Source organism: Protopterus annectens, chromosome 4.part1, assembly GCF_019279795.1.
Source record: "Protopterus annectens isolate FY-2018-M chromosome 4.part1, PAN1.0, whole genome shotgun sequence".
NCBI classification, from domain to species: domain Eukaryota; kingdom Metazoa; phylum Chordata; order Ceratodontiformes; family Protopteridae; genus Protopterus; species Protopterus annectens.
In genome coordinates this window covers 586,172,524-586,186,256 of record NC_056734.1, presented here as the reverse complement: position 1 = coordinate 586,186,256, position 13,733 = coordinate 586,172,524, and the positions used below count along the sequence as shown (strand labels likewise).

Genomic DNA, 13,733 nt, shown 5'->3' with positions numbered 1-13,733 from the left:
TTCACTGATTTGCCACAAAAATCCAGAAAACCACATATGTTATGAGGAACAGAACAAAAATATGAGGCAGAAATTTGGAAGGTTTTCACAAGTGGTGGTGGATAGAGACTTTAGGCTCCTGGTACCCGTACCCAAGGTACAGGGTTTGAGCCCCGAGTACCACTAGCCACCAGGTATATTCACCTGGGGCATTTTATACACACACACACACACACACACACACACACACACACACACACACACACACACACACACACACACACACACACACACACAAATCCACCATTTCTGCTTGTAGCAGCTACCTAATACCAGCTAATGCCAAAAATCATTCCTGCTTGCAGCAGCTGTCTAAAATGGCATAACAAAATACCAGTTAAGTCATACTTAGAATGGCACAATAAAATACCAGCTACCTAGAACAGCATAATAAAATACCTCTGCAGTCCCCAGAATGACAGCGCAGCATAATAACCTCTGCAGTTCAGGTTCTGTATTCACGGAACCAACACCATTATTCCATTCCCACTTGGCTGGAGCAGCCAGAAATCCATGTACATGAGCCCTTGAGCTCAAGCCGGAAAAGATTAAAATAAAAATCTGGGAAATTCGGAAATAATGGGGTGCCACTCTGGAATTGTGGCACCCCATTATTTTGACCCCAAAACACTCTAAAAACCAAGTAATTTGGTACGGTTGGGAGGTATGCCTTATACTGTCTGTGTCCCAACTTTCTGGGCTGCCTTGCAGCTCCCATGTAAATCTGTTTTGTTCTGTTCAGTCATGGTACCTGATGGTGCTTCTGTTTTCTCTGTAAGTGCTGTGCTGGGCCTTTTGCTACACAGAGCAGCTCTAGTTTAGCATTGGTTTCTGGTTCTTTATTATTCTGTTTAGTTATAACAATGATATAAATGGCGCGCTTCTTTTGTGTAGACATTTGCTCATTCTCAGTGTAGGGTTGGTAATATGCCAGTGTTGTTGATGTTGTTGTATCTTTCGGCTTTTCCTGGTTAGGGGTCGCCACAGTGGAACTCCGGTCCACTAATGATTTGCAGTAGATTTTTACGTTCCGACTTGCCAGGCCTGACGCACAACCTTCAGCGAAGCTATGCCCATTCACGCATGTCTCCACACAGAAGACACTTTAGCTGAGAATCGAACAGGACTACATCTTACTGTGAGGCGACAATGCTACCGCAGCACCACCACTGCAGTTGTCCTTTAAACTGAAAATGTAAGCATTTAATCTCTTTTGCTGTGAAACTAAATTCCCCTTCTTACCTCTCAACTGTCCAGAATTTCACCAAATGTCCAGATTTCTGCCTCATATTTTTGATCTATCCCTCATAAAATGTGTTTTTGACAAATTATTGAGGACTGCAACCACTAAATAATGAAAGACATTTGAGTTTGACTTCATCCTTACAGTACATAGCAGTGCAAAATCTGTTACTTTAGCAACTGTCTGAGTTGATAACAGCAGTATTTAAAATATCTCCAGACTTTGGACTTTTGTAGACCCATTATTTTTGCTTTTGTCCGTGATGCTTATTGCTAGGTGATTGAGAGCTTTGCTCCTCCTCTGTGTATGTGAATGTTACATTTTTGTAACTTATTTCTAATATCACAAAACAATCTGTTTTTTGTCTGGGGCTTTAATGTGACAGCACACTTCACAGGTACAATAATAATCACCAGAAAGGTACTGAAATTATTTTATACAGTACGTTTTCTTAGCCTTTGAATTAAAAAAAATATATATATTGTTTCTTGCAAAGTATTCTAGTATGTCATCTTTTTCTGTGCTCTTCAGATGTTAATTTGGAGATTATTTTTGTGTGTCTTTCTTACAGATTGTTCGATTTGATAGCAAGACAGCACAAATGGCCCAAGATGAGGTAAGAACCTGTATACAGCAGGAAGGTTGATGTATAATAGGCTTTACAGGAATAAATGTCTATATTACATTATGTTTTTAGTACTGCAACAGAGTTCAGGGAATGGTTCAGAGGGTTTCATTAGGAAAGGGACAACATGTTTGTATATATATTCAGTGTTGTTTGCAACTGTGTAGATATGTGTTGGGTTATAGTTTTATTTTGACGTACTTCTTACAAGGAAAGAATAATGGAATGTTTCATGTAAAACCTCGAGTATAGGTTAATTGTTTGATTAGCTATGATATGCAGGAGGCACTTAATGTTAAAGGAGCAAGATCTGTATTGAAAATACGTTTGTATATGGAGAAAGATCCAGTCAGAAACAATGAAATAAGCATACATTGTGGACAGAAATATGAAATGAAGGAAATCACTTGACAATGAGATTGTTGGTAAAGGGCGGCTGACTATACAGAACTTGGAGAAGAGGGAAAAGTGAGGTAAAATAAACAGTACTGACCTTCTCAGTGACAACTTTCTGAACATCAGTCAGCTGGATACTGACAAACGGCATCTTTTCCCCTGTTTGTTAGCTGATTTAAAAGTAAGCTTGTACATAGTGCCAAAGCCATTCAGAAATGTTTAACATTTGACTCTGAGAGACAACAGTGCAGTTCTGCATCACTTAATTCTCCTTTTCATGCGATTTCTTCCCCTCCACCTTCCCTTTTGACTTAGGAATTTATAATGAGATTGAGAGGTGCTCAGAGGAAAGCTAAAAGAAGTTAAGCAAACAGTTGTCACTTCAGTCGGAGATTTGTAAAGTGAGCTTTGTAAAATAGAAAATTAATAAAACTAAGCGCTCAGTGAACAATGAACGAAAAAACAGTTAAAGAAAGCTAGTCCTCTGTGTCTTGGTACACCCACCTCAAAACAAGGTCACAAACAAACGGATAAAACTGTAGTTCAATCGAACTGGAAATGAACGGCCAAAATAAGTAAAAAAACAAACAAAAAAAAAAACGTTTATTGTCCAAAGAGTTGAGCGCTTTCACTTGCTACAATGCGAGCTTCTTCAGAACTCCATTAGAATGTTAGTGTAACATTTAAATAAGATTTTTGGCTCCAAAAAGCACTGTGTTAAAGCAACATATGCACTATTAATAAAGTAACAAGTCGATACATAAAATTAATACTTAAAAAATATATAAAAATATGCACTAATTGATAAATCCTGTGTGATACAAATTGATCAGTTTAAGATACAAATTGATCAGTTTAAGACACAAGTCCACTAACTAATTCAGTTCCTATAGCTGTTCCACATGTGGTACAAAGAATCTAATATAATATATACAAAACTGTAATACATGTTTAACTAATAATTTTCTTTACATCTGTAATACATGTGTGTGCTAAACAAATACAACTAGAAAAAAAATATTGTATTTTCGAAAGTGGCTTAATGGTAAAATAATCATTAAGTCCTGGAGAAGTGGAAGCGTCTGTATAAAGCTGCCACCACATCTCTTTGTATGACCGTATACCTTTGTAATCTCCCCCTTTTGGATCAATATGAACATAGTCTATAATAAATTTAAAGTAGTGTCTGTCCCCACATTTTGTAATATGTCTGTATAAAGTGTTGTTTTATTCCTTCATCTTAATTCTGTATAAATGAGCAAATATACGTTTGTTTAGATTTCTCTCCGTCTTTCCTATATAATATCCGGGGCAGACCATACATTTAGCTAGGTATATCACTAATTTAGTGTTACAATTGCCATATTTAAACTTTAGAAAATGCTAATGGGACAAATATAAAGTGATGCTCCTCTCCTCTAATATTGTGTAACATTGCTTACAATTTCCACACTTAGTTGTGTGCCTATGGGTGTGAACCATAGTAATACTAGTTCTCTCCAAGTAACTCTTAATGTTGCGCCCCATTTTGTTCACAAATAGTGGTTGAGTCCCCAATAATTTTACTAAATCCTGGTCCGGCTGTATAATAATCCTGTTGTTAATCATAATTTTCTTAATGTTACTAATATGTGAACCAAATTCAAGAACGCAAGCTCTTCCAAAGTCTTTACCAGCTTTGACAATCTTGGCCTGATTTTCTATATTATTTCCTCCATTAAGGAAGTTCAAACCCAATAATGGTGTATATTTTTTACCCCATTCATTTATAATGGTATTGCTAATTTCGGCCATCATCCTAATGTCATAACCTCTCTCTCTAAAAAGGGAACTGATAAATGATACTTCTTCTAACATTTCTGAGTATTTTGATGTCATTCTTATGGCTCGTATAATTTGACCTTTGTATATATTAGTAAATAGTTTCCTAGGATGGTTACTAGTAAATTCTAGGCAATTGTTGGAAAAGATGTTTTTTCTATATAATCTAGATTTAAAACTGTTGTCACCCTTGGAAATGAAAGCATCTAAATAGGGGAGACCTACATAACTATGGGATGAAGTGAAATTCAAAAAATCACTACTAGTGTTAAGATAGTCCAAAAATAGCTTCAATGTGTCTATACCACCATGCCATAAGATGTAAATGTTGTCAAGGTAGCGAGAATAATATTTGATGTATTGAACATACTCGCTCTTGAAAACCGTGGACTCTTCCCAGTCAAGCATAACTAAATTAGCGTATATGGGAGCACATGCTGCTCCTGTAGCTACACCTTTGATTTGTCTAAAGTATTCCCCCTCATAGTGGCTGTAGTTGTGTTCCAATACTAATGACATCGGTTCTAAAATTAAATAAACTTTATCCCAATCTATACCAGCATACTTCCTAATGCTGTTAACAAAAGCTTCCAACCCAGCAACTTTTGGGATACAGGAAAAAAGGTCAATGACATCGGCAGTGACAAAAAGGAGATCTTCATTCCACAAGTGTACTGGGTAATTTTTCAAAAAATCCCATGAGTCTTTTACTAAATGGGGTATTTTATCATAAATATGCTTGAGAAAATTGTCAACCGCCGTTCCCATAAGGAAAGTTTTTGACCTACTCCCTGAGATTATGGGTCTAAATGCGGGGTTGTCAATGTTTGTGTACTTTCGGAATACCTACAATTGATGCCAAAACGGGATACTCCACCTTTAAAAAAATTGTAGGTGTCCATGATAATTCTCTGGTCAAGCAAAAATTCTTCTATATGCAAATCAATATATGTGTAGGCTATGTTGATTTCATTTAAAGATACTATCTCATAATTGCCTGAAATGTATACTAAATTGTGCATTTTACATGCGTATTCAGTGCTATCATATATGACTATACCCCCCCTTTATCCAGTTTCATTACTCTAATATTTCTATCATTCCTGAGGTCTTCTAAAATCTTATATTCCTGTTGAGAAAGATTAAAATTAGTTTTCAAACTGTTCACTTGATTCTGTAACTGATAAATCTGCCGAGATACTGACTTATCATACACAGAAATAATGGGGTGCATAGAAGGCATGTAGGTGCTTTTCTTTCTCATCACCTGACTTTCTCTTTTATATTGCGCTTTGTTGTCAGTCCTGTTGTTAAACATAATAGCTAAATTTAATTTTCTAATATATTTCTTAATCTCACAAAGGCTGTCAACAAGTCTGAATTTAGTAGTTGGGATAAATTTCATCCCTTTAGAAAAAAGACGAAAGTGTGATGTATTAGTGGAAGCTCAGTATAATTGCAAATGTTAAAATTTGGTATGTGTGGATAATACCATCTCTTGTAATACGTTCACAATTGTCTATTGGAGACTGAAGAGTGGCATACCCTTTTGTGTTCCTACAACTGGCCTCCACCTCATTGTTGATGGATGTCCCTGTATGTTCCTTTAATATCCTAGATTTTCCCTCTGATAAAAGGATTTTTCTTGATAATGCCCTGAATTCCTCCAATAGGGCCTTTGGTGATGTCCTGGAGACCCCTGGAGGTAGGGATATGGTGCTTGAAAATTCCAAGATTGGGGATGCCTCCCTCCCCGTTTCCAATCTCGTTGTTGCCCTCGACTGTCCCCCTGAAAAAATATGAGGTCGCACATCCCCCCGATGAATAAAGTCGGGGTTTTGATAAGCATTAGCATGATCCTGTGTAATCTTATGGTCAGAGCATACGTCAAGGTTTTTTTCCCATAAATAAGCCCTACCCTTATGATGCTGTGAAATGTCTCTCTGAAGTTTATTGTGCTTCCTTCGATATGCTTTCTTAGTATATGTGTCAGTGCTATTAAATTGTTTAATATATCATTTTTCCCATTGTGTAAAAAGTACATCACTTCGAATCTTATTTAATTTTTCCATGAATTGTATACCACGTTGCTCAAACATTGAATTGAATTCTGACTTGATCTCTTCTGTTATATCTATTCCCATAGGGAATTTAAAAAATTTGAGTCCCATAGGGACTATTTTCAGTTCAATGCATTTTGTTAAATAAGCGTTGTTTAACTTCAAGTTATTAATATTGTTAAGCTTTTTACCCAAAAAATATATAATGTCTGTAAGAGTACCTTGAGGTACAGGTGTAGCACCTGACACTTTGTCCGTAGTATTATGATCAAAAGTGTAATTGGTGTCCAAAAATTGTCTGAATTTGTAATTGTTTTTATAATACTTGCCCTTAGAGTGTGGCGACTCAATGTAGCCCATGTTCTTTTGACCATTAGCTAAACCCCTTTCTGGTTGTGCATAGGTCCGAGTGGGCTGTGTCCTCTTCGGCTTAGTACCTATGCATCTGGCTTCTTCTTCGAAGTCACCAAAGGAAAAATCTAAAGTAAATTCTGAAATGCCCAACCTGCTACTGTTCCACTGTGTCAAAGGCGGTATAGGAACAGGTAGATCAATAGGGCTTGCACTCTTCTCTGCTGCCCCTTGTCCATTGGGTATTTCAGATCCAGACTGTCGTTGACATAAAGAAATTTCTTTAGTATTCACTGAACTGTCTTCCAATACTCCTTCACAGCGAGGAATAGATGTAATAGTATTATAAACAGAAAATGCTTGGGTATTAACACCACCACTGGGTTTGATGTTACTGTTGCCCGTACAGCCGTTATCTAAGTTTAAGAGCAGGGACAGTTTGTTCACTTCTCCCCTGAGTTCTGCCAATTCCGTTTGGACCTTGATGAAGTCACCTCGAGAGTGAAACGGTGATGAAAAAGGGGTGGCGTCCCGATCAGACTCCATGAGGAAATCAAACCAACAGAAAATTAATAAAAGCAAGCGCTCAGTGAACAATGAATGAAAAAACAATTAAAGAATGCTAGTCCTCTGTGTCTTGGTACATCCACCTCAAAACAGGGTCACAAATAAACGGATAAAACTGTAAGCAATAAATGTTTTGTTTTTACTTATTTTGGCCATTCATTTCCAGTTCGGTTGAACTACAGTTTTATTCGTTTATTTGTGACCTTGATTTGAGGTGGGTGTACCAAGACACAGTAAAATATAAAATAGGGATATACACTGAGTAAATCTATTAATTGGTCCAAGAGACTGTGTTAATGGTAGACTAAGGTACTTTTCATACTAAAAAATTTGAGACACAAACCAATATACATTGACAATTGGGAAATAAAATCCTCTGAAGTAATGTGAGGAAATGCTTTCTTAAAAGAAGGTAGCTGCTAAATGGAAATGTAGTTTAGATTTCAACAACGGATGTACGATAATGTGGGGATAGTGACATTAAAGGTTTGAACAAAAAGACTGAAATTAGTAAGCTCTAAACAAAGTCCTTTCCTACAATTATTTATCTGCAGTTATTCCAAGATCAATTTACCTGCATGAAAAGAGTTATATTACAGTATTTCTCCTTAGGTAAATAAGTTTATCATTTTAATTTGAGTGGTTATGCATGTCACTTTACTTTATCCTTAAGTTTAATGCACTACAGACCATCATTTGTTTGTGATCTATAATAATTTTAGAGAAATCTAGTTGCGTGTGTTCAATTCTTTAAGCAGTAACATTAAATTTTCACTCTAATTAGCTGAGCATATTTCTGATACTCAATTAGAGAAGTGTTATGAACTGTGTTAGGTATGATACTTTGGTATGATGCTTGTTATAGCTTTTATATGCCTTAAAATTAAAACTCAACTGCCCTGCGCAAATAAAAAGCGGAGTAATAACTTGTCAAAAATTCCTTTTTTCTTATGTAGTCTTCATTCCACTATTACCCTGTTAAGACAGAATTCATGAGAGCTTCAACAATATAACACGCAGATGAAGTTTCAATATGATGAAATACATATTTTCTTTTAATGCATGCAATGTCCCCTTCACCCTCACATGGCAGTGCCCTTCATGTACCTTTAACTGAACATTCTGTCTGCAAGGTCATACAATGTAAAGTGAAACAAAAGCCCAAAAAAGTGTGAATCACTGCAGTGTGTCAATATATATCTATATATTATATAGATGTAGATATCTATATATTTAGCTGTAGATATCTATTTATATACACATATATATATAAAAAGGGAGAGAGTGAGAGCTACTAAAAATATAACTGGCAGAGGATTTTCTCTGCTGCAGCTGTATGTTGCAGGTTTACGTAAGATCATAGCTCTGTTTTGTTATAGATAAAGAAACATTTGCAAGCCTATTAGAAGCAGTAAGAAACATAGATGGTCTGCCATTATATTTTGTCCTTGCTTTTTATCACAAGTTGTTTGATGAATGCAACATTGTTTGTGTAAAGAGAAAATGTGATGTCATGGAAAACCAGCTAAGAGTATGAGAACATTTTGAAACAAACATCTTAGTCATCACTAGATGGCAGCTGCGTATTGCGAGGTATATACAGTTAGCAAAACTGGTTTGAGCTGAATGGTCAGAGTCCCTCATTGGATAATTGTGACTGACTCCTGTTGTCATTTAATCACTGATCTGACCTTGGCAAGGGCCTTGTCACTGATTTTTGTGTCTGTGTGTGTCTGTGTGTGTGTGTGTGTGTGTGTGTGTGTGTGTGTGTGTGTGTGTGTGTGTGTGTGTGTGTGTGGGGTTTGGATGTGTGTAAAGAAATTGATGACATGTTTCACTGTGAATAGATGATATCAAATTAAACAAATTAGGTTTATCTTCCTGGAATAGACATATTTGACACTAGAAGACCGTGGGTGCAGTGTCTGTGATATTTTATGAACATAGTGAAAACATAACCAATGTTTTGACATTCCAAATATTGTTTTTTTGACAGCATCCCTAAAGCAAGTATCTTTAGATTCATTTAACAATGAATATGAATGTCGTCCTATTTCTTATGTAGGCAAATGCATACCACATAAAATCATATATATTGATGCAGTGTGAAATTCTGCACTATACCTGGATTCCACATTGGTGATTATATACACACACACACACACACACACACACACACACACACACACACACTTCTTCACGCAAGATATTTTTGGACAACTAGATTTACACTTGAGTCTCCACACCCACCACCACCAAATTTAGACTCCTGTACTGACAAATATTACATGATGTTAAAGTTGTGTGTTTCCTTGCCTATTTTTTCATCCACTTTCAAATGGTAGCAAACATACATTTATTTTTTATTTCTTGCATTTGCTGACTAGGATATTCTACTGAGCAGAAATTCCCCCCTTTTCAGTGGAGTCCCAGGGAGAGAAAAGCTCCATTTCATACAACATGTAATGACTGCAATTAAGGCTTTCTTAGACATAAAGACAAGACACGATTGTGCATGGTTTCAGGAACACTTGAGATTACACATTTTAGTATACATGTTACAGTGCAGGTATACAAACTGGTACAAATGCATCACAGTGCATATATACTTTGAAGAGAGGATACAATGCAGATATATTTTGCATGTTTAACTAGAGATGTATAAATAATATGCAAAGTAAATACTGACAGTAGTTATGATGGCTGTTCTCTTCTGTGCAACCAAGTAGTTTGGGTATACATTCCATCTTATTGAAGTATGGGATGGCATAATTTGTGAGTGGGTGGGTGTCACGTGGTCAGTTTGAAGTTAATAAGTTTGATTGACTTGAATATACATAAAATATACATTTAGGTTTAGGGGAGTTGAAGAACAGATTCGAGATTGTGACGACAATAGGGTAGTTGAATAGAATGAATTTGAACTGGAAGAATGCAGACCCTCAATAACTGAGGATGGAGAGTATAGAAAGTGTTAGGTAGGGAGTAGGTATGTGCAACAAGGGTGTAAGGAAAATGAATTGGCCAGAGCTTGAACAACAGTACCAGGAGTCCATGAGGTCATTTTTTAGTTCTGTTTGTAAGGCTGCAGTATGTGTAATTTGCCAGCGTTTTACAGAAATATTGTTCCAGATTTTAGAGATCTGTGAAAAGTGCAGAGCATCTCCTGAAGAATTTTTAGATTTGGTTACTACCATGAAGGATTTCTCAGCTGATTGAAGGTGGTGGTTTGGCTGGTAAAGTTGTAAAACATGTGTTAGGCTAGGGCAGTTTGAGTTTGTAGATGAGGTTATTATGCACTGTAGTTAGTTGTGAAGTAGTTCAGGCCAGTGTAGCTGCCTGAGGACTACAGTGGTGAATTCTGAGAAATATTGGTCGCGGACCTTGCTATTTTGTTTTACCACTGCTTGAACTTGTATTTTTAGGAAGATTGAAGATTCACAAACCAAGGCACAACATATAGTGCTGTAGAAGAGTTTTTTTTTTCTTTTAACATCAGATGTTAAGGAATGGCTTGGCTGTGTAGACTACACAAAATTTCAAATGTATTTTTTTTCTTACTTCAGTGATGTTACCAAATTTCAGATCCGCATCTAATGTAAATCCCACAAAGTTTGTAGAGGTTACTGTATCAATTCTGGTGTTACTTATTCTTAGAATGAAAAGGGATTTTTGTGAGATGGAATTGTTTAGGGGGTGAATTGTAAGAGTTTAGATTTTTATTTAGGAGTAGTGTGTCAGTCATGTAAGGTTCTATACAAGTGAAATGTTATTTATTTTTATTTTTTTGCAGGTATGCATATTTTTGGCAAATCACATAAAGGAACCATTGTTAACATAGTGGATTATAGTCACTTTAGATTAGTCACGTTTTTGCATGTGAAGGTATATAAATATAGATTATATATATATTTTTTTTTGTTAATATATGAAGAGAAAGGGGTCAAACATTCATCTTGTAGGTTTCTCACTGATACAGGTGAGAGGAGGAGATGTCAGTTTTTTTTTTCTGTTTTGACAGCCTGTTGTCTGTTGGTCAACTAGCTGTGAAACCAAGCAAGAGTTGTGGGGTGAAGTCCTGAGAGCTACATTTTTTGGATTAATTTTTGGTGTGAGAGACTGTCAAAGGCTTTTGAGAGGGCCAGAAATACTGTTAGCATTGCATTACTTGCATTTCTACTTTGATTTATGGCTACTGCAAAGCTGAGGAGAGAAGTTGCAGTACTGTGGTGGGGGTGGAATCCATGTTGTGTTGGTACGAATAGGTTTTGAGTGATAGAAGTGACTCAGGCATATAGTACATAAGCTAAATAAACTTGGAATAAACCCCTATGTGACCTGCTGGTTTGCCAGCTTCCTCACTTATAGGATGGATTGTTCCAAGTAATTAACTGGTACCAAAATTATGGACTGAAACTCAATAGGTTTGTAGGTGTGTATTAGGCTAACAATCACAAAGGCCCTTTTAAGCTATGCATCCCAAATCTCTGACAAGTTCCGGTATCCTTGAAAAGTGGAAGCAGGGCCTTAGGAAATGAAACATTCCAAACATGCCAACAACAATGCATTTTTGTATCATTTGGGAGTCATTTACTCAGAGAACTACAGCATTGACTATATGCCACTCAATGTTGACCCAGTTGTTTGGGATTTGGGAACTTGTGTGGGCAGTGACCAAACCTTTGATCATTATCTGTCCATTGATGTAAATGGCCTTCTATATTACACAGCTTAGAAACAAATAGATTCTATGTAGATCTAGGGATGTCAGTGTCCCCCTTTATTCTGTCCTAATTATGACAAGTCATTGAATATAAAGATCCCTTTGTCAAGTATCTGTCCAGACACATGCATCAACTGAAACATCCAAAGAGATACCTTATTAAAATGATACAAGGTCTAAACAATATGCCCAACATGGGCAGACTGAAAGCCATATCACTCTACTCTGTATCCTACAGACTTCTAAGAGGTGACATGTGTCTGGTATACAAGATGTCCGCCAACCCATTACTGATGGACTTATTGCACGTCAACATCAAATGGCATCAGAAATTCTTGGTCTAGAGATCTGTGAAAGATTTTTTAATCTAGGTGTAGACATTTTGGTCCGGTAGAAAACTGTACAAGATAAGAATACTGTGGTCTGGGTCTGCCTTTTGGTAGGGGGAGGATCTCGCCATCACAAAGGTCAATTTATTTATAAATGTTGTCACAACTGGTCAAATCTTAGAGCTGCTGTGATACTGAAAGAGCTGTGCTAAGAGACCAGGCTGCCTCTGCAGGACTCTTGAATTAGTCTCGGAATATGTCAAAAGTAGGGCCATGGAGGCTGGTAGTCTACTATGCCTATCTCTGGTTCTGTGGCTTGAACTCCATCCTATCTTTGAATGAGGGCAATCCTGTATGCAAGATTCTCCATAGTGATTTTCCAGGGAGTTTTGTAGATAATATTGCTGGATAGGGTTAGTGTTTTTGGCCTTCACAGGACATCCAATATAGGGTTCACTTTGGGTGATCACTTTTGAGATATAAGCTGCTGCCATTTAGACACTCCTCTGCATCCAAAGTGTTCACTTAAGGTGTGTGCTTTGTGGCTTAATTATTGCTGAAAATGATTTCTAGGCTTTTTCCAGTTAGGGTAATTTTCTCATTGTGGCTGCATCAAGGGACTCTTGGCTAGCATCCCCTGTAATGGATTGTTATGTAGTTGCAGGTCCTGAACTGGGAAAATAGTATCTGAACTCATTTTAGAGGTTTGCCGTCATGAGGCCCTGTCATTCCTGCCTTTGGAGATGGCTTATGAGCCATTAAATTCATAACAGTCCAAGCTCTTAAACTCCTGTACTTTCAGGTCTTGATGAATGTCCAGATCATCAGTGAAGTTTGTCTGCTTGAGGATGCAAGTGTTGAAGTGCTTTAAAGTGTTTTCATTTGCAAATTCATTGGTCTGTAACAGATCTGATGTCACAACCCTTGTTGCTTGGGTACTAAAGTCTTATTGTTTGACAAGATCCAGATTGTACAAACTAAGAGGAAGTTATTAACCAAGAACACTCCAAAACCTGCTGTGGTGCAAAAATACACACCCAACTTGTAGAGGTAAAACGAAAGACTGTTTAATGTGGTCTCATTGGTGGGTCCTCGATACTCTTGTCAACTTTTGGAATTCCAAACAGGTTTGGAATTCTAGGGGTTGGTAAAGTTAAATAATTATACAATTCCACATTAATCCTTGCTTCCACATACATGTCATTAATGTGTAATTTAATACTTGAATATGCCCTATTCAGTTCATGTTTTGAAACGTCCATATATGTGTTGCTATTTAGGTGTTTAAACATTCTTTCAGTGCAGTCTTCCTTGTTCATAAACACCAACCCACCCCCTTTGTCCGGTTTCATAACCCTAACAGGCAGCATAATTAAATCATTTAGTGCTCGTCTCTTCTCTCTACTAATATTGTGCTCATAATGTTTAAAACCATGACTGTCACCCATACATTTACAAATGTCTAATTCACACATCTGTTCAAATAGTTCTAATGCTGGGTGAAGTGGAGGATTAAAAGTACTAGGAATACAATACTCTTTCTTCTCTGTAATGATTGTCACCCAATAATACAGTGAGG

General features: G+C 36.8%; 1 protein-coding gene across 2 annotated transcripts in view; it reads left to right on the top strand.

Moving 5' to 3' along the window:
- CCDC50 (coiled-coil domain containing 50) overlaps positions 1–13,733 on the top strand; it is an 830,503-nt gene that overhangs the window by 520,925 nt on the left and 295,845 nt on the right. For both annotated transcript variants that reach the window (XM_044070392.1, XM_044070390.1), the window contains one exon: positions 1,854–1,898. In XM_044070392.1, the coding sequence (XP_043926327.1) occupies positions 1,854–1,898 (45 nt within the window). The remainder of the gene's footprint in view (positions 1–1,853; positions 1,899–13,733) is intronic.